The 20,317-nt window shown below is 41.0% G+C and overlaps 1 protein-coding gene across 6 annotated transcripts in view; it reads left to right on the top strand.

Moving 5' to 3' along the window:
- Positions 1-20,317, top strand: part of elmo1 (engulfment and cell motility 1 (ced-12 homolog, C. elegans)) — a 140,533-nt gene that overhangs the window by 95,218 nt on the left and 24,998 nt on the right. For 5 of the 6 annotated variants that reach the window (XM_059350704.1, XM_059350701.1, XM_059350703.1 and 2 more), the window contains one exon: positions 6,903-7,039. In XM_059350704.1, coding sequence (XP_059206687.1) covers positions 6,903-7,039 — 137 coding nt within the window. Of the gene's footprint in view, positions 1-6,902; positions 7,040-15,480; positions 15,840-20,317 lie in introns of those variants that run through there. The other variant, XM_059350705.1, reaches the window with a different exon arrangement.

Below are 20,317 nucleotides of genomic sequence, written 5' to 3'. Positions count from 1 at the left end.
ATAATAATATCTCAGTTGACCTTGACTTGAAACATAAAAATGAAACATTTTGAAAAAAGTCATATCCTCCCATAACACTTGGTTGGGTTGAAATGTTCAGAGTGCCCTATAAAAGGCTACAGCTCATGAACTCAACTAAGTCAGAAAAACTACTTCCCAACTGGGAAAATGTGACTACCCAAGGAGCAAATGAATGCACCATTGGCCTTGGAGCCATTCTAGCTTGCATCAGGTTTCACCCGTCAATGAACCGTCAGCCTTGAATACAAGTCCAGCAGTTAGGGAAACTGACAAAAATGTTTGAACTGTTAGTCCCACAGGCATTGTCTTAATCTAGCATTAGTGTGGACAAAAGATTCAAGAGTTATGCATCTGAAACATTGTCACTGTTGCATGCAAACTTATTGAATTCCTGTTTTTTTTGGCTTTACCTAACTTAAAATTTGATACCTCAAGTGTATCTGTATCTGTCTTTACTTCCTGTCATATCCGGGGACAAGCTGTGTAGTTTCTGATATCAAGTAAGTGTCACAACTAAGGCAAGCAGTTGTACCACAAAATCATATCTATTTTTCATCTTTTTCTGTTGACATATGGTCAGTAAAGTACTGCACTTTTTTCATAAAAAGTTGTTCTGCTGATCCATATGGGCATATGGTCCGGCATCACCAGAACTGGTCGTCCCAGTGTCCTGTTACCGACTTCATAGGTGGTACAGGAGCTGAACATCTGGCTGTGCAGATGGATGAAAAGCATACAGGACAAAGAAAACTCATTACAGCCCATTTTCTATCCATCTAAATGGTCTGCTGTGGTCCCATATGCTCGGCCGAAAAAAGTCATAAATTGTGATTTAAAGAGAGAGAGTTCATATTTAGCCCGCTGTTTTGTGGCATGTCATCCAGCTACAAGCTGTGAGTGTGTGTGTCTGTGTGTGTGTGTGTGTGTGTGTGTGTGTCCCTGGCTGTGTGACTCATCCATCGAGAAGTGTCAGACTCCTCAGGCTCTTGATGTGTCCAGTCGCCCACCCCATCTCCATGACCATGTTAGCCTGCCTGTGGAAGAGAAGGCTGTTCCTCGGTAGAAAGGAAGGACGGCAGAGAGGTTTTACATAACCTGTTTCAACCAATTAATGGTCCAGTTCACAGCCGTTCAGGAGTGCTTAGCCTCAGGATTTTTTTAACCTGTTTTAAGGACATGGGCCATGGCACAATGCAGTTTTCAATGTCTATTAGTTTTCACACAGAAAAAAAGAGAATTTAATGTAACAACAGCAGTGGAAAAAGACCAGTAGAAAGGGCTGTGAGCTGGCAAATGCAGCTGAACTTATGAGGAAGAGAACAGATTCTTGGACTGTTCTGTCTATGGTACCGCTCATTCTGCAACACTGCAGCAGCTGTTTTAAATGTAAAGACAAAATACTTACTGATTTACTCATTCACTGCTCCTTAAATTATACAGTCACTAGTTTGCCGTACAGTTAGCAGTAAACTGTGATTTCAGGCACTCGTCAGTTATCATTTTGTGTAACCATTAGTTGTGTTTCATAATTGTCGAGTGAATTTTAAGTGAACTTTTGGATATTTAAATTAGGCACATTTCCAAAACTGGTTTGGAGCAAATAAACTAGGCTTTAGCCCTTTTTGTCAGCAGGTTGTCAGTTTGTGAACGGAAAACAAAGTGAGTAGCCTTGGCTGTCAAAAAAATTCTAAGAGAGACAAATGATGGAATTTGTTTTAATTGGGCTGTCCGGAGGCAACAAAAAATGAATGTAATGGGGAATAATATCCTGGAAGACACAACAGAGGAAACAGCTGATCAGACATGCGACTCAAATGTTTGAACTTTCTCTGCAAAAGCTTTTCTATTTCCCATTTAGCACATCAGCTGTCCTGACAAAGGCAAGATCTTTGTATTTTTTGCACAATGGAGGAAGACCTCAAGTTTTCTGAATGTTTGATACGGTATGTGTCTCTGTATAGACTCATCTCTATGAGGCAGCTTCACTACTCAGTCGTCCTTAATATAAGACAGTGATGATGGTTCGTGTTATCAAAAGGAGTCTTCTAATGGTTTCCTGTTATCAAACATACACACCCAGGATGACTGCGGTCAGCCCCAGATTAAGGTTGTGTGCAGCCTAACGATTCCGAGTAAAGAGGAACTGTGTGGCTTTCTTCAGTCAGTGTTATGGGTGGTGCAGTATTTTATTATATAGCAGATGTTTTCTTTCTTAATTGTGTCAGTCAGAATAATGCTGAAGCGTCGCTTTGGTCAACAACAAAAAGGGCAGATTTAATGCTTGTAAGGCTTAAAGCAATAGTTACCTAATCACACTAACATGACTTTGCACTCACACAGTGCCATGTCCGTCCATGCAGAAACTTTTTAGTGCATTTGTGCAGTGGTGAGAATGATTCAGACGTGACATTTCAGCTAGCTGGAAAGCAGCGGAAATGCTGAAAAGGAAAGCACTAGATTGTTGATTCCCCCCCCTCCATGTGGACTATTCTTTTGCAGAAACTATTCATTCTCTTAAAGGCTTGATGAAATCTAGTGCTGTCTGTAAGTGTTGGGATAGTATTGATTTCCTCTGGAGCCGCAACTCTGAGGCTAAGTTGCTGACTTTCAGCTGAAATTTTCAGGTGTTTGCATCCACATTTTATTAATCAATGAAATTCTAGCTTTTTTATACATACTCCCAATGGTGAGAATAAAATATCCACAAGTCATTTGAAATCTCGTGTAATACTATATTTTCCCATAGATGAAAGTATTACACCACCATACAATTGCGTTTTCATCTCAGGAGTCTAAAATGCAGAGCAGCTGCGCCCATATTTCCCCTTCTTAAATTATTTCCTCAGCATGGATGAATTATGTTTGTTTGATGAAATATTCAGTGATCCGCACTCTGTAACCATTTGCAATAGGAGTATTACAATGCAGAACACTGTTTGTGAACTATTTGGAGCATCAACACACTGTAATGTTTTTTTTTTTCTTGCCTCATCGCTGTGCTGCTTCAGGTCCTGCTGAGCCCTGCGAGAGGTAATAAAACTGTCTGCGACTCAGCATGCCTTGCAAAACCTGAGGATGGAGAAATTTCTGCAGAGCCACATGAGACTGCTCACTGTCTGTATCTCCCAAATAAGCCTTGACATGTAATTCCCCTCACCTTGCCACCTCAGGGCTGTGTTGGTCCTATCAATAAACAGCCCATTTAGCTCAGAGGTCACTGCAAACTTCAGCCTTCCCGACAACTTTTACCAGTCGGATTTTTGCCTTTTTTTTTTTTTAAATTCACGCTTTCTTCTTCATCTTTTCCTGTTTTTTTTTTTTCATCCCGAAGGGCAATGTACTGTTGACTAAGCAGCCAGTCAGCATCTGTTTTGGCTCACCTCCATTAGTTTCCTGATTGACTACCGGCACCGGTGGCACATCCCCCCGGATTTCTCCCCCTCAGCCTCCCCTTAATCTCCCATCCATCGCTCCAAATCAAGGCCCAGGTCGCCGTGCCCATGGCCTGCGGGCATCACTCATTATACTGTGAAGTTTCAATTGCCGCCTGACCCCTTCCATCCAATTTCATGGCTGCCCGTGGTGGGCGAGTGCCCCTGCTGCTCTGCTCTGAGACTCTTTAAATGAACCAACCTTTGGCTCAAGGCCGCCACTCATCTCAGCCAGACGACGAGAGGGAGACGAATTTAGTTCAAATGAATGTCAAGCCTTGTTATTCTACCTTTTGGTTAATATGGTTTGGGCACTCAAGAGCCCTGGCTTTTCCTCTTCCCACTCATTCTTATTTCAAACACACTCTCACACAAATAGTGGGGAATTGAAGCGCTTCAGTGCTCCGCTAATAAAGAAAATAAACCACCTCTGGCTTTGGAAAATGAAAAATCTCAACTTAATCCAGTTGGAACAGTGTTTGCTGGTCACAATTTGTCTCTGAGGGGTATTTTGTGTTTGAACTTGATGAGGAGCTAAATTTTCAATAACACACGGCCTTGCTTTGTAGGGGAACTGAATCTCATTCTCAGCGGCTGTTTCTATGAAATAAACTATAAACACATCAACGTTCTAGAACGCTTGAAATACAGAATCAGATTATCTCTTATGAGCAGTCCGTCACATCTCATATTACTCTGTACTCTATCTTCTGGAAAATGTTGTACAGTATTATGAATATGAATCTAGCATGCACAAGCCTGATGATTTATTCTTCGATGCTGAAGTGTCAGAATGATCATTTGTCACTTTAAATGTAATGCAGAACCTTTCAGCAGCAGTTATTTGATGATTTCATCCGTAACATTTTCTAGCTAAGTGATGTTTACCTGCAGTAGCTGTGTGTGTGGGCTGCTCAGCCCTGTTGTTGTGCATTAGTCAGGTGTTCGGGTCCAGCCTGGGGGCCACATTCCTTCAGGCCCAATTGCATATTTATAAATTGAAGGCCACCATATGGCATGAGTGGCTCAGTGGAGGAGAGAGTAAAAAGTAAATGGACCTTTGCAGGCCAACTGGCTCTTCTTTTATCTATGTGTCGGTGTATGTGGACATGTAGTGGATGTGAGTCAGGATCAGGTTTATTAAGATTAGATTTATTATTCTCTGACGAAGGGGATCAGTGCTAACATACAAGTAAAAAATCCAGATTGTGGTCAGATGAGTCTCTGACACATTATGTGCAATAAAGGAAGGGGTTACATTTTAGGAAATATGCTTTTTTGTTCAACATTAGATCAACTTTAAGTTATCCAATGAAATACAACATAGCAATTAGCTGCTACTAATTCTACTACTACTTATTCTAGTCTCCAAGAGTAAAGTAAAGAGTAGTAGTCACTTAGAGTGTTGTATTAGTAATACACAAACCTCAGGCAGCTTATTTTAGAGCAGTAAACATAGACAAACTAAACCAACAATTCACATATCACTAATCGCTAAACAACTATAGGCTAATAAAGAAAACGTACTAATCCGACAAAGACATTTGGGGAGTTGTTAATATTTACTTGCACTAAATATGTCACTTTCTGAGAGCCTCCTTGCCGGTTGGAGAACTGTAGCAGTGGTGTCAACCTCAGTTCCACTCTGGAATAGAGACAGAGCACATTTAAGCCCCGCCCCCACTGGAGGGGAAACAATCCATAGTGTTACAAACAACAGTAAAATATGTAAAAGCTGTAGTATGGTGAATGCATTACCAATAGGGTAAAATAACCCATAACTAACTTTTTGTAAGCTGACAAACCAAAAAACTGAACTTAGAAGAGGATAAAAGTGGACACAGACGTGAGACATCAGCTGTTACTAAAGCTGTGTGATCCTGACACTCAGTGTACTTAAAGTTAGCTTACCTGTGCAGTGCATTTTGTTATTAAGTCACACTGCAAAAAAGCCAACTTGTATTTTTTGGCCTAAAACAGTGATTTAAGTTGGTAAAACTTAGAAATATAAATTATTGACATTTAGGGCAATAATGTAAGTTAGCACAACAAAGGAAGCCAGTTGTATGCTCAAAAACAAGTTTGTGAGTTGTTGTCACTTATATCTTTAAGTTGGGGTTCAAAACAAGGGACAAAAGTTCTTCTAACTCTTATTTCTTTGTTGTGAAACGCGGGAAAGCGGTGAAATTCATTAGCGAAAGCTAGCGGCTAACTGATGCTAGCGGCGCTGCTTGTTACAGCTAGAAGAGTAGCCATTAGCGTATCAATGCTAACTCAAAATTGTGGTCGCGACATTAGCTGACATTTCATAGCAGCGTTACAATCGTGCCAATTCAGCACATTGCAGAAGTTAGCAGAAGTAAGGATTAAAAGTTATTACAATGTAAATTATAAGTTAGTACAACTTACAGTTGAGTTGACAAAAATCAGAATTCAGAGTTGAGCAGACTCAAAAACAAAACTTAGTTTAATTATCCAACTTAAAATGTTATCGAAGTTTGTTGCCTTGACATTTTGAGTTCACCCAACTTTTCTTTTTTTGCAGTGCATATATCCAATGGAAGTTTAAAGCTAACTACATTTAAGTTAAGCTTTCAACACTATGTAACTGTGTTGTAGTAGAATGTGGTAATTCAGTAAGCTATGCAGTATTAAGTGCCTTAGCTTGCCAACATATAGATTGCCAACGGCTAACTTGTCCTTTCTGGAATACAGAGTGCTAAAATAATCATATGAGATGCTTAAATCCAATATTTTGTTAGCATTTCAGCCCATTGTGTATTGTGGCGATAGCTTTTCCCCCTCAAGAGGCGTGGTTTTTCTGTCTCTATACCTGACAGCAAGAATTATGAACCTTATTTTTTTTTCTGCACCTCTGTTGGAATATTTTGGGTGTTATAAAAACAGAAGAGCTGCTGTGGTCTGCTTTTAGAGTCCAGTGTCTGCATTCTACAGCATTTCCCCAGCAATAATATGCAATGGACAGTCTATTGGTTTCATACTGGTTGGTTGGTTGGTTTTAACATATGAAAAACTATATGATATACTGTTTTAACCCAATAAATAGCACATAAGTATGGATTTTCAGATGCATCAGTGGTCACAAAATTGATGTCTGTTAAAAACTGCAGCAGCTGTGGAGCTGTGGCAGACGTGACTGCTAATAATGAAACCAACTGCTGACCCATTACTTAGTAAATCATTTTATAGTGGTGCTTAGTTTTAATAATAAGACATTTTAGGCTAAAAATTGCAGTATGAATGCAAGGTTATTTTTGCATTCATTAGAGCATTTTTAAGGGCACTAACCACTATTTAATGAATAGCCAATAAATGAAATGCAAAGTAATTTGTTTTGAGTTAAATTAAGTGTCATAATAAATAGCTGTCACTCAGTAAATGCACTGGTATCAGCTTTTATTTAACAATTTTTCTCTCTTGTGTCCACAGCCAGTGAAAACTGCCACGACTTCCACCCCATGTTCTTCACCCACGATCGCTCCTTCGAGGAATTCTTCTGCATCTGCATTCAGCTGCTCAACAAAACCTGGAAAGAGATGAGAGCAACAAGTGAAGACTTCAACAAGGTACGCTGAATATATGTGTTTTGGGGAGATAGAAAGAGATGTATAGGAAACATTACTGTGTCCCATTTCCATGCTGCCTACTGATCATAATTAGGTTTTGAGTTTGTTGTGCATTCACTCGATGCCAGTATGCAAACTAAATGTGTTTGATTTGTTGTTGATGGACTCCTCACAGCTGGAAAACGTTAAAACACACTGTAGACACAGATGAGACTGCTCCAAGAACATTTTATACCTTTCCAAATATGAAATTGGCAGTAGCTTTTTCAAAGTCCCAGTTTGATTCATGGGAGTTGTTTTTATAATACAGTGTTTATTTGGGACACAGCTCATATCTTTGACTAATTAAAAAATGTCAAAAGAACCAAACACTGGAAGATGCAACATCATAAGAAAAAATCACAGCATGAATATTTGTACAATCCAAAATGAAACGTCTAATCTAAGAAGTGTAAATGCTTTCCTATTTGATGGAAAATAACTTATTTATGTGTTTATCGTACAGATAAACATTGTTATATACAGATGAGCAGCACAACAGAACAGAAGCATCTAGCTGAAGCTAATTTGCAGCTCTGTACCTGGCTCTTAAATATAAATTAAAAAGTCAAACAAACAAGCTGGTAAAATAGAATCAGGATTAAAACAAAAGGACAGATAAAACTAAGTGTGCGTGTGTCTCTGATCCATTTTTTTTTTTGAAGGGGAATTTCTGTCATTTTAAACTTGGACCCTATTTCCCCGATGCCTTTCTGTCTAAGTGACTAATGAGGATAACTCATACTGAATTTGGTCCAGTATTAAGAGAGAGTGCTGCAGCTAAAATATAATCACACGGGCCAACTGGCAGTGTCAATGCACGTTAGCTGAACATGCTTGTTTTTGCCACTGAAAGGCGAAGATTGTAAGTCTCTGACAACATATTGGAAAGTGACATTTTGAAACCTCACGAGAGATGACTTGTTTCTGGAAGACAACAGTGGAAATGTGAGTGAGAAGAGACGAGTGCCAAGATAGGATGTGTTTGGTTGTTCTACAAATGAATGATAACACTCAGACCAATACACTGTGCATTATCAGATCTGGAATGAACATTTTGGCCAGGATTACATCTTCACGCCAAAGAAGAGAAACCTTATACAAAAGCACATTTACTAAAGATAAATGCTATATTAAGAGTGGAACACACCATAGCATTTACCCCTTTTCGACCAACCCAATCCTACACCAGCTGGGCTGGTGCTGGTTCTGTCTCAGAACCTGTTTGGGATTGTCTCTTTAAAAATGTTGTTCCTGGCTTTGCGAGCCTAACTGGCACCCAAACATGACTGATGCAACACTTTTGTGCTGCTCGTCTTGAATGCTCTGGGCAGTGGTTACATTCTTATTAACACTGAGCGTAAGATGTTGATGTTAGCCTTTGTTGTAGGTTACAGCTAGCCCGTTAACACTAGCCTGTATCAATCACTTTGCAATGAAACAAATTAAATAAAATGAATGATACACTTTTTAGTTGGTCTTACTGGTCAGATAATCCCACCCCCAGCCCCTGACATAAGCGGTTCCTGGTTCGAGACCAGCAAAGAGTTGCTGCTACTCTGGAACCAACTTTCCTGGCCAAGAGCCGGTTCTTTGGCTGTCAAAGTGAGGAACTGGTTCAAGATTAGGCATCAGCTCCAAACCAGTCCTCAAACTGCCTTTGTGGAAAAGAGGTATATGTATATGAAAAAAGGCTGATGACCAGAAACGTCCAGAACACAGCAAAATAAGAAGATCCAGGCAGAGGGCAGGGTCCCTCCACATTTAGTGGGTCATCAGGGATAAATGAGACAGGTTGTTTATTCGGAAAGTCCTGCATAGTATACCTTTAAATTTTGTTTTGATCGTCTTGTACAGTTCCCTAATCTGGGCTTCAGTTAAGAATCTGAAATGACACCGAATAGATGAAGACATTGAGAACAAGACAGTGTATTTTCAGAATAATTATGATTCACAAAGAATTATGGCACAGAAAGATTTGTGTCATGCTTCATTGACTTTGTGTCGTTGTTGAAACTGGCAGGAGTCAACAGCTCACTTTTAATTACAGCGGTATTAATCATATCTCAAATTCTGTTAGTTATTAGAATGGCATAGCCGAGAGTCCCATGCAAATAGCAGGCCTGATTAAGGTTCACAGACATGGAAATGTGTTTTCCCTGTTTGCACAGATGAACGTGCTTTAGGCGTTTTCTTTTAAGGGCGCAGAGTCAGAGCAAGAACTGCATACACATCTCGGGGGCTTTTTAGAATTTGAATTTTTTCTACATTGTTTTTTTCCCCCCTTCTCTCTCTCGGATATGAAACATTAGCTGCCTCTATTGGCTGAGCTACTGATTAAGCTACTACATCTTCATTTGGAGCTCATTTGAGTCTGGATGAAGATGAAAAACTTCCTGTAAGCTGGCTAATGTTGAGTCAGCTCACACAGGAAGTCTGTGTGTGTGCACTGCCAGACGGTGATAGTAATGAGGTGTTTATGACCGATATTGTATGTTGTGTATTCAATTGGGCATCAGATGTAGCAGACGCCGTATCCCTTTTCCCTGATTTGTCAAACAAATTATGATTATCTTACGGTGTCAAATACCAGACTGACACAAACTACAAGCCACCCCGTGTCCAAGCTGTGGTCTGAATCCTTTTCTAATATTTGCTGGCTTTGATTAGAAAAGGAGCCGCTCCTCGCCTCTACATTTGCTCTGCAGCTCCAATATGTCACACTGCTGTAAATGGGCAAATATTGTGTAACATGAAAGTGACACTGTAATTGCTTATTCAGCCTACAGCACGAAATGAAATATCAGTTTGCACATGTTATTTTTGTTTGTGAATGGAGTGCCGGTTCATATGCATTAAAGAAGTGATGCTGGAGTTGCATCACGCTCTGTTATTTCACTATGAGTAAAATGATGGAAGACAGCAGTGTAGGTTTCATAAGCCAGTCTGTTATTACACTCAGAAGTTTGTGCTGGGATGCAAGATTGTGAATAAAGTCTGGGTCTCAGCTTTCGCAAAGGAAATAACTGAGTGATTGTGAAATGTATTGTTGTTGTTTTGAGACTTGGTATAGCATTTTGGTCTACCGCAGGAGGCTACAATTGGAGAATCATAACATATTGTAGTCGAGAGGAAAAACTGAAAAATGTAGTGATCCTTTGTAGCCGTTATTGAATCCACCTACAGTCTATTGTAATCCTCAACACCATCTGTGTTTCTACTTTTGCCACTCACTAAAAAAAAACTTTGGTTGTGGAATCATTTCTGAGCAAGATTTTATTTTTGGTTTACCCTCAGAGACCTGCTAAGTGGCTGAGAGCCGACATTATTGTCTTTAAGAAGCTGTAGTTCAGGGCTCAGTATTTATACAACAGTGACGATACTGGTCTCATATGAAACTAGATGATCCAAGGAATCCACGTGGGTTAAATCCATCCATTTAGGTCATGTCATGACCTAAATAGGTCATGTCATGACCTAAATAACACTCCGAAGTAAGGTTCAATTTTGTCCTTGACCTCTGACCTCATGATGTCTGAATGGGTTCTTGCAGTAATCACAAGCCTTACCTTTACAGACATGCCCAATTTATGCAAATCCCATGCAGCTTTTGGGCACAAAACCACAATTTTTCTCATGCTGTAAAAATTTGCTATTTTCACCTATTGTGAGTGGTGTATTGAATATTTCTGCACACTTGGGTCTCTATTTTATGCATTTTGCGATATGATGAGTATTGCGATACAATATATTGCAATTTAACTGTTTACCTGCATTTTATGTCCATATTATTAAGTCAAATCAAGAATTGTTTTGTCAAATAAGAGAAAATTCTCCGTCTCTTCATCTCACTTCAGTCTTTTTATTTCTCCACATGAGAGTCAAACCCACAGACCGACCAACAAACTGTTCAGTCAAACTGAACTGAACTGATATCAAACATGTATGGACGATAACAACTGCAGCACTTTCCTCAACTTTAAGCTTCACTGCTCTGAATTTTTTTGAACTCCCACGACATGATATCCTGATGCACATGATGCCTATAAATTCCATACATCTTATAGTTTCATATGACATCTGTATCTTCAGTACATTCCTAAAAGTTATTCCGCTATGGCCTCTGAAAAAAAAAAAAAAAAAGAAGAAAATACTGACGGCGCACTGATTGCATTTTACTTAATCATTTTCTTTTTTTAATACTCATTTTTTTATGTATTGTTCCATCAACCTGCCCAGGGACTACAGGTGGAAAATAGCAATCTGCTAGAACCTGGCACAATGCATATTCTCTTGTTGTACAAGATTAATGTTTTATTGTGCGCTGTCCCTGTTTTGAAATAAATAAATTACATATGAATTACAAATTGGAACGCTAAATAGCGATACTTGGCAGCCATGAATCAATATAATATTGCCACGCAAAATATCGCGATACTATGCTGTATCGATTTTTTTCCCCACCTCTAGTCTCTAATCAGTCCTGGAATTGCATAAATTGGGTATGATTGGAAATGAGACTCTTGTGGATTCAACGGTCTCCATATACTTATATAACAATATTCTAAACCCCTTTACACTCTAAACTTCAGCATTTAGATATAGATGTGTTCCTGACCATAACACAATGTGTGCTACAGATATATGATGAGAAAAACTTGACACACAGTGCTGCGCTACATCCTAAATTAATCTCCAGGTTTCAAGCTTTCAGATGTTGTACATCACTTCTATGTGGCATTTTCTGTTAACCTGCTATCTTCCCCTAAAGATCCCCAACTAAAAAGTCAAAAATAGCTCTATGTGGGTCTCTAAGCTTTAATGGAGAGATGAAAAAAGGATTATTTTATTGTGACACAAGATAAAGTGTCATGTCTGTTTCTCTCATTATCTAAATGTTGTAATAATGAACTGAAACTTTATTTATTTAATGATAGAGTGATCGCTGGGAGTGATGCGACCACCTCTAATAGGCTTGGAATGTTAAGCTGTATTTCTGGTTCATCTTGAGGGAGAATTCAGCACACGTACCGATCACACACCTCCCCTAGCAAGCGATCCTATTATCCAATCCCATCCTTCAAACACCTCCCTTGAAGGCGAGAGTCAGTTTCGATTGAGTTGGGATAGATGATGCTTCCCTTCCCTCTCCCCTCCTTCCTCCCCGACCTCATCTTTCATCACACGCTACCTTGGGAGTTTGAAATTCAGCAGCAGCTTGTCGATAGTGAGACTGTTTGGTCTCCAGGGCTTCCTATCAGCTAAATGGTGCGTGCGGAGCTCTGCGCTTCCAGCCTCGAACGCTGAGTGTCTCAGTTCGTATTCGCTGTGAACTTAGAAGCACTCTGGAGACATCAGCCCCTCTGATGATGTCTGAAAGTTGTCATTTTGTACCCAATACTGTCAACAAGATACTGAGTTGTTTATCTGTAAGTGAAACAGTCATTGACTGCACATTTCGTAAGACAAAATGTCTACAAGATGGAGAGGAGGAAGATTTCCTAAAGATGGGGAGGCTCAGTGTAACTCTCACTAAATCATGAGCAGTAGTATGAGCAAATAAAAATGACAAAATAGTAGTGGCTCAGTAAAGTGTGTAATCAAATGAGTGGAAAGAGGAAAATGCAAATCACAAAAATCAACACAGAACAGCAGTCAGAGCATCTTTAAGCCTAGCTTTGGTAGCTGGAAGAGTGAAAATGTAATTTGATCAAATCCTTCACATTCGATTGAACCAAAGTTGGGACTCACTTGTTATAGTTATAAATAAGAGCACAACCAAACTCTCTTGGAAATAAAAATATAAAGTTTTTACCAACAGAAATTCACCTTCTGCTGCCTCTGACATCTCTGGGGTTCACAGAGTTTATTATGTTTGATTGAATGAATATACATGAATATAAAGTATGTATATTCCCAAATGATGAGACATTTGAAGTATTTCAGCATTTTAAAAGCACAGAAAAGAGAGATATTGTAAAACTTTTTTTTACATATATGTGGCAAATACCAACAGATAACTGAACAATAAACAGAGGGACATAGACATTAGAACTTAGAAAATGTGCTTTTTAGTTCATTGGCACCACTTTTTCACCAAGTTAGCTCTTGTTAACTGGTGATGTTCAGGATTCTTGAAACCTTGGTGTTATCTAGCGAACTAACCCAGGTTTCCACCAGTTTTGAGTGGAACCTTTGTAACCAAGGATCATCGGAGGGGTTCGCTCAATGCACAATGGAATTAATCAGTAGTAGCAGATCACATTGATTACCTGTGAGCTTTATTTCTGTTATTACAAATTCCAGTCTGTAGAATATGACACGCCCACTTCGGTTTGCATTTTAGGTCAAGGAAAACCTGCTATGTCTTTATCCCTACTGAAAACCAACTTTTTTGGGTTCCAATCCGATTCATTTTTAGTTTAAATGCTCCACAAAGGGGCATATATCTATAAGGGATCGGACTAGAAAAAGAAGGAAATAATGAAATAATCATTTGAAAGGACAGAATACATAAAACTTGAAGGGATGAAACTGACTTTTCATAACATTTATTGCATTTCTGCAAGTTTCGATGAATAATGCCAAAGATAATATTGAGCCGTATTAACAGTAAGTGCTGACTCGCCTGGTGATGAATGGTGGAGGCATAACTGAGTCTAGGATCAGTGATACATAAAAGTAATACTGCCCATACCACTTCCACTGATTTGAAGCATAGTTATTGTCCTTTTAACTGCAACCAATTGGTCATTTAAACTGGACTATTGAACTTTGTAGCCTCGTCTTAGGCAATCACTCATGTAATTGGTTATTGGTGTCAGTCGACTAAGAAATTTCTTTTTTTATGAAGCCTTGATGAAGAATGAGTCGACATTACTCATCAGAAGAAAATAATAGTCACGCTGACACTGACAAATATGCTCTGGTGTTTGGTAAGCAACAATCTAACAGACTTGTGTTGTAAAAGGACGAGTGTGTAACAATAATGTGAATGCTGCGTTTTATTCCTCATGTGCCTAAAGTATATGAGGATATATCCTCTCCAGGCTGCGGGGAAGGATAATAAGCGTCATGACGGATAATCCTGAGGGCGTCCACTTCAAAGCATGGCTAGTTGTACAGCTAGATTTCCCTTCAGCTCCAGCAGTCGCTGCCAAACACCGACAGCACAGAGCGTTCCTAGGTGTGGAATACTAAAACGCCTCGTTCAGGTTTTATCGATATTTGGATGTGTGCGGTGTTCTGGCTTGCAAATGTGTGTGTATGAGCATTTCTTAAACGCTGAAGGCTCTCTCAGCCGCTGGCTCTTCATGGCTGACTGAGCATCGGCCCTGCACACAAAGACATGAACAAACACACACGCACACACACACACACACACACACACACACACACACACACACACACACAGGCGCTTACATGAATTTATGCTCATTAAAGACAAAGGCACACCGGCTTAAATGAAGCTTAAAAACACTGTGGCAATGAAACACACACACGCACACGCACACGCACACAAACACACACACACACACACACACACACACACACACACACAGCATGGTAGATCCAGTATGCATTCTGCCTTGTTTGCTTTCTGAATGTAGTGTTTAATAAAAGAAGTGAGAACAAGAAGTATGTGTGTGTGTGTGTGTGTGTGTGCTGTGTGTACGTGATGTGTATGTGTGTGTTTAATGGAGGCTAGTCTGATGCTCCCAGGGCACAGCTCCGACCGTCAGGCAACCGTTTCCCCTGTTTCCATAGCAACCCCTGTCCAATTACCGCTGCTGTGCTGCACTACTCTGGCTCTGTTTCGGTAAGATGGAGCCACTTCTGCGCTGCATGTGTACATGCTTGTGTTTATATGCGTCAGTGCTTGTGCGCGTCTATCAGAGACTCTTTCTTGTACGGCTGCCTGTTGTCTCTTCATCCAAACGTCTGTGCTGAGAGTTTCTCCTCCTCCTCAACCTCCCCACCAGAGGAAATAAAAAAAAACTCCATCTCTGTCTGCTCAGGCGCTTGGAGGAAAAAGGAAAAAAAAAATCCCTCACTGATGTAGCGGCTTGCAGCCACTCACGATACCCCTCCTCCTTCTTCTCCTCCTCTTCTCTCATCCCTCCCTCCCCCTCCGTCTAAACCTCTCTCTCTGTCCCCCACCCTTCACACACACACAGACACACACACACACACACACACACACACACACTTATCATGTGATCCACTTGCTGCATCACCATTGGCGTCTCTGATCGTGGCGTGTGTCCAATCAGGGCATAAGCCCGGAGATCAACATAAGCGAAGCAGAGCAGCCTGGCTGATGCTCTTAGAGTCACAGAGGGAGGGAGGAAGGCAGATAGAGAGACATACAGAAATATCATAGTAGAGTTAAAGAAGAAAGAGTGAGAGTTTGTTGTTAGTTTTTTTTTTTTTTATGTATATATAAAAGAAATCTGTTAAAAGAGATAATCAAACAGGGAACCTGAAGGAACAAGACAGGAAGAAAGGAAAAGGCAAAAGGAGGAGGTGCACGAGCTGTGTTGACAGACGAGTCTTCCCTTATTGTGGCTAACGCTAAAAGCTAACTGTCCACAATCAGCTAGACCGCTCTTCCAAGGAGCCATCTGCTTCCTCTGTCCATCCTTCCATCCATCCCTGTCTCCCATCGGGCGCTAAAAAACTCCTTCTCTGGCAAAAGCACGAGGATTCACCAGTCACTGTGGAGAGTATCACACCACACTTGGAAACATGGAGGTGACATGTAAGTACTAAGGGTGGAAATGAGGAAGAGAAAGTGGTTTCCAATTAGCATGGATGGATGGATGGATGGATGGAGGGAGCGAGGGGAGGTGGTAGTAAAAGGTGGAAGGGAGACTGTTTGTGTTGTTGCCTGGCTGCGGAGGAGGAGAAGGAGGAAGAGGGAGGGAGGAGGATGGAGAGTGGAAGGAGAGGAGAAGAAAAGGCAGGGATGGAGAAGACGGGACAGGGGAAGAGCGGAAGAGAAAGAGGGGGGACAGATGGGGCTGTGTAGACTCGGCGAGGCGTAAGCAGGTTAGACAAGGACCCAGATCAGCCTTTTCATTAACAAACACACTCAGTCACACACACATAATCTGCTAGATTACAATTGCACCCTCACCAATGCACACCCACATGTGCACCACCTACCCCCCATCACACTCTGGGCATCTGTATTCCAGGGTACAGTGTGTGTGTCTGTGTGTCAGTGTGTGTGTGTGTGTGTGTGTGTGTGTGTGTGTGTGTGGTGGGGGGTTGGGCTTTGTTGTTTTGAATGGGATTACTCCACATCACCAACACCCACCGTTTGTCACCAGAGGAATTCGATGCCACTACTACTGATCTCCTCCACTCCACACCGTGTCTCTCAGCCTTGGATGAGCTTCAACCAGTGCTTTAGCCAGAGGGGTTTGACACAGGATTAGAGTGGGGTCAGCCCCGGACCGTAGAGCCGGAGTCTGTGAAATACTGCCAGGACCTGATTTCATTTGTTTTGGGCAATACACTGTACAACTGAATCCACTTACAGTCATTTTGAGCCTGGTTTTGAAGGAAGGAGCGCTGTCTTGGCGACCAGGTAGTCAGTCGATTGACAAAAAAACCCTCTAATTTTGCAAAGTGTTTTTGATAAGTCCTGAATCATTAGTGCAGAAATAGTGTCCAACATTTGCTTGTCAATTGTGTAAATGTGTTTTTCTCTGCATTGCATTGCATTTACAATGATATAAAACAAATTGAAAAGTTTTGGAACCTGTGCTGGCCATTTTTTATATTTTTTGACATTTCATAAACAAATAATTGATTCATCTGAAGAAAAAACAAAAATAAATGACATTAAAGGAAAGAGTTTCCCATTCCAAACAAGCCAGTTGCTTGCCTCCAGTATTACTGCTTGCAGCAACAGCACGTCATTTGCTTAAAGTTAGCTATTTGGGACCAGGCTTCTTTCAGGAGCAAGATCATTTATTCCAAGAGTTACATCGCAGATGCTTAAAATGTTCTTCAGTCTCTCTTTTTACATCTTTTCTTGAGTTTGAGCAAACTGTACCCAGCTTGCCGTCCTGCAGTGTAACAGTTGGGGTCCACTCTTAATACAGTACACGGTATTAACATAACTGTTACACACTAGTAATGTCTTGGGGTTTAAAGATGAGGCTCTGACACAGGCCCTAACCTGGAGTGAGCTGATGATGGTAAAAACTCAAATAAGAGGACTGATTTCAGAGATCAGAGAGAGCGCCGAGGTGGGTTAGCTTACCGGCTGTTGTAAGCTGGCTCGCTAACAGTTGGCAACTGGCGCCGATGCTGATTCCATTCTCTGCGGGCAATGAACTTGGTCTCTGTTGTCCAGTCTGGGTTTTGGATTGCTGGATGTGTCCACTAAAACAAATAGCTGCTCCAACAAACTCCATGGGCTGGAACAGTGTGAAGTCGGGTGTGTCAGTAGTGGTGTCTCCAACAGTTAGTGTCTCTCCGGGCTGCGTTCTCTCTGAAGCTTCAGGGATTGTGCACTCCACTTAACCAGCCTCACCTCCAGCTCTCAAATGAAAAACAAGCCCAGAAAGAAAAGGAAAGGGGAAGAAGGAAAAGTGGTAAAGAAAATAACAACAAAAAACCCTTAACTCCTAACATAACGAAGTGCTAAAAGGTCCTGTAGATTAAAGAGCAAAGGTCCTCAGAAATACACCTGCCAAATGTGAAGGCGAGTATATTAATGACTGTCTGGGAAAATCAAAGGACAGAAAAATGTCCAGATGGATGGAAAAAGACACTTTTTGATGCCACTCTCATATAAGAATGGTATCATTCTTATTCTGCAAGTAAGCTAACAAGTGTATTTTCCAAAATGCCAAACTATTCATTTAATCAACAGTAAAAATGTACGGTAGTTCATTTCATCAGCAATCATTAAGGAACCCATTGTTGTCTCTGCCTGTGTCCTGTAAAAGTGCCCTTGAGCCAGAGACCTTGAACCTGGTCACCTCGTACTTCAGCTGAATAAACCAGATGTAAAGCAAACCCCCTTTTTTTTAGTGGTGTTTGACCTTTCTGCTCTGGCCTGAGGTGATGCAGAGGATAGTAGATAATCTGCTTTGTTCAAGCGTGTTGAAGACGGACCAGTCCCATGTGGGATTCTTCTCATAGCAGCAGCAGCAGCAGTGTGATCCTCATCAACCATCACACATCCCTTTGTGTTTCGCTACCATTAAAGAATATAACTTTGCATTAAGACGCTATTATAGTTTTATTTGAGGCTCCTCTCTGCAAATCAATTAAGAACACTTAATGCAAATCAATGCAAATGATTTCTGTCTGTGCTCTTTAACAACGGGACAGTTCCTCCTCTTTGCCAGAAGGTTAACATGCACGCATACATGATTAATTAAATGGGTGCTCGTGTGTCCGGTCAGCAGTGATGTGACAATGATAATGTGAGTGCAGGTGCCAAAGGTTTTGGGTGGATGCCATGTTTGGATTCCATGAAGCAGCTTGGGACAGTTGGTGCAAGCGCTGCACACGCTGCCATATGCCAACAACTGTGAGTGCTGCTGTCGTGCTTTGCATGAAGCGGTACATCTATGACTGGTATCTGGACACAGTACACAGCCCCTCCCCCACTCCTCTCCTCTCCTCTCCTGCAACGAGGCACGCTGTTTTCTTATTCCATACTGCTTTCATTTACCTCCACAACAGTCTAGATCTTTCTCTCCTTCCTTTCTATTTCTCTTTCTCTCCCTCCTGTGGTCTCATTCCCTCTTTTCGACCCCCCTCCACCTCTATTGTTGAATTCAGACAGGCTATTTATATCTTTCTGCCTGGCTGCCTCACCTCCCACTCCCTTAACAAGGTTTGCTTTATTGTTTTTGCACGAGGGTACGCACGCTCGGACAGTGCGTGAATGTGTGTTTGTACATGCGCCACAACAAATTGGTGTGTTTGAGTCCTTGTAGGGGTGTGTGCATGGTTTTATGAGTTTGTTTTTGTTTGTATGGGTTTTTGATGAGTGTGTAGAAAGAGCAGAGTGTGAATGCTGAGCTTTGTGTCTACGCGGGGATTTATTGTTTTTTTTCTTCTGTCGTGCATTCGTTTTTCATGTTTGTTTTGTGTGCGTGTGCCTAAGGGGGGGGTCTCTGATCTCAGGCAGCGTTGGCCCATTCGCACTCAGAACACAGAAGCTAAGCTCACTAATCAGACCAGAGAGATCAACAGCCATTAGCATCAAACCATCAGAGTTGCATGAGCAGAGATGCAGAGCTAACATTTTGTTTTGTTGTGTGTCGACATAATGATACCGTCGTCTCATCTTCACAGCAGCTCGCTGCAAATCATCAGGGGAAAAGAAAAGTTATCTCGAGTTTTCTTGTCCTTTGATTTAGTTATTCATCAATCTATTCAGTTATTTACATCTGTTTGTGTAAGTCTAAGTGAGCGTGCATTTCTGTGATACAAATGTGTGCGTTTAATCATTTTTGTGCACAGCAGTCCACACAAAGGCTCTTGTGTGCTACTTATTGTGGATACGCGCTGGAATACGGCTGCTGTCGGCCTCATCATTAGTATCACTGATAATTTGATGTATCACTGCTCGAATCTGGATTTAATTTGAAGCACTTCATCTGTCAGTGTGAGGGCGATGACGCATGTAAGGAAGATATCTGTTACTCAGTAGTTTTCTGTCTGGGTGTTATGGTGTTTCTCGATGGTCTACCTTCCTTCACAGAACAGCTAAAAGGCAAGTGGTCGGCTGGGCCAAAGCCACACTTGTATAAATTAAGTTACTCTCTTTGAATCTTGCATCAGTGTGTCAGGCTCAACATAGGAAGATGTAGTGTGTAGAATAAGAGCAGCACATAATTATAGTAGAGTGTCACTCAGAGGGCACACACAAAAGGCTAATGGTGCTCCTTAGATATGATGACCTGGAAATGGGAGTCAGCAATCATAATTTTAAAATCGCATGCTGCACCTAAAAAAAAAAAAGAAGCTGTTGTAAGCTGTTAAAAGTATTTGTGTGACAACGACGGGTAAAGAAAACCGATCATGTGAGCCATGAAATTTGATCAGGCACAACATTTTCGGATTATTCCAACATCACATTAATGCAACACGAATGCCCTGTCTCACTATGTTCATGAAAGGGAAAATGAATTTATGTGACCGTCTGTGATTCAGATCAGCTTCAAAATGTAATGGTTTGTTCTTTGACCCGGTTTCATGCAA

The sequence above is a fragment of the Centropristis striata genome, chromosome 14 (assembly GCF_030273125.1).
Source record: "Centropristis striata isolate RG_2023a ecotype Rhode Island chromosome 14, C.striata_1.0, whole genome shotgun sequence".
NCBI classification, from domain to species: Eukaryota; Metazoa; Chordata; class Actinopteri; order Perciformes; family Serranidae; genus Centropristis; species Centropristis striata.
Note: the sequence above shows the minus strand (reverse complement) of the source record. Positions and strands in the feature narration are given on the sequence as shown.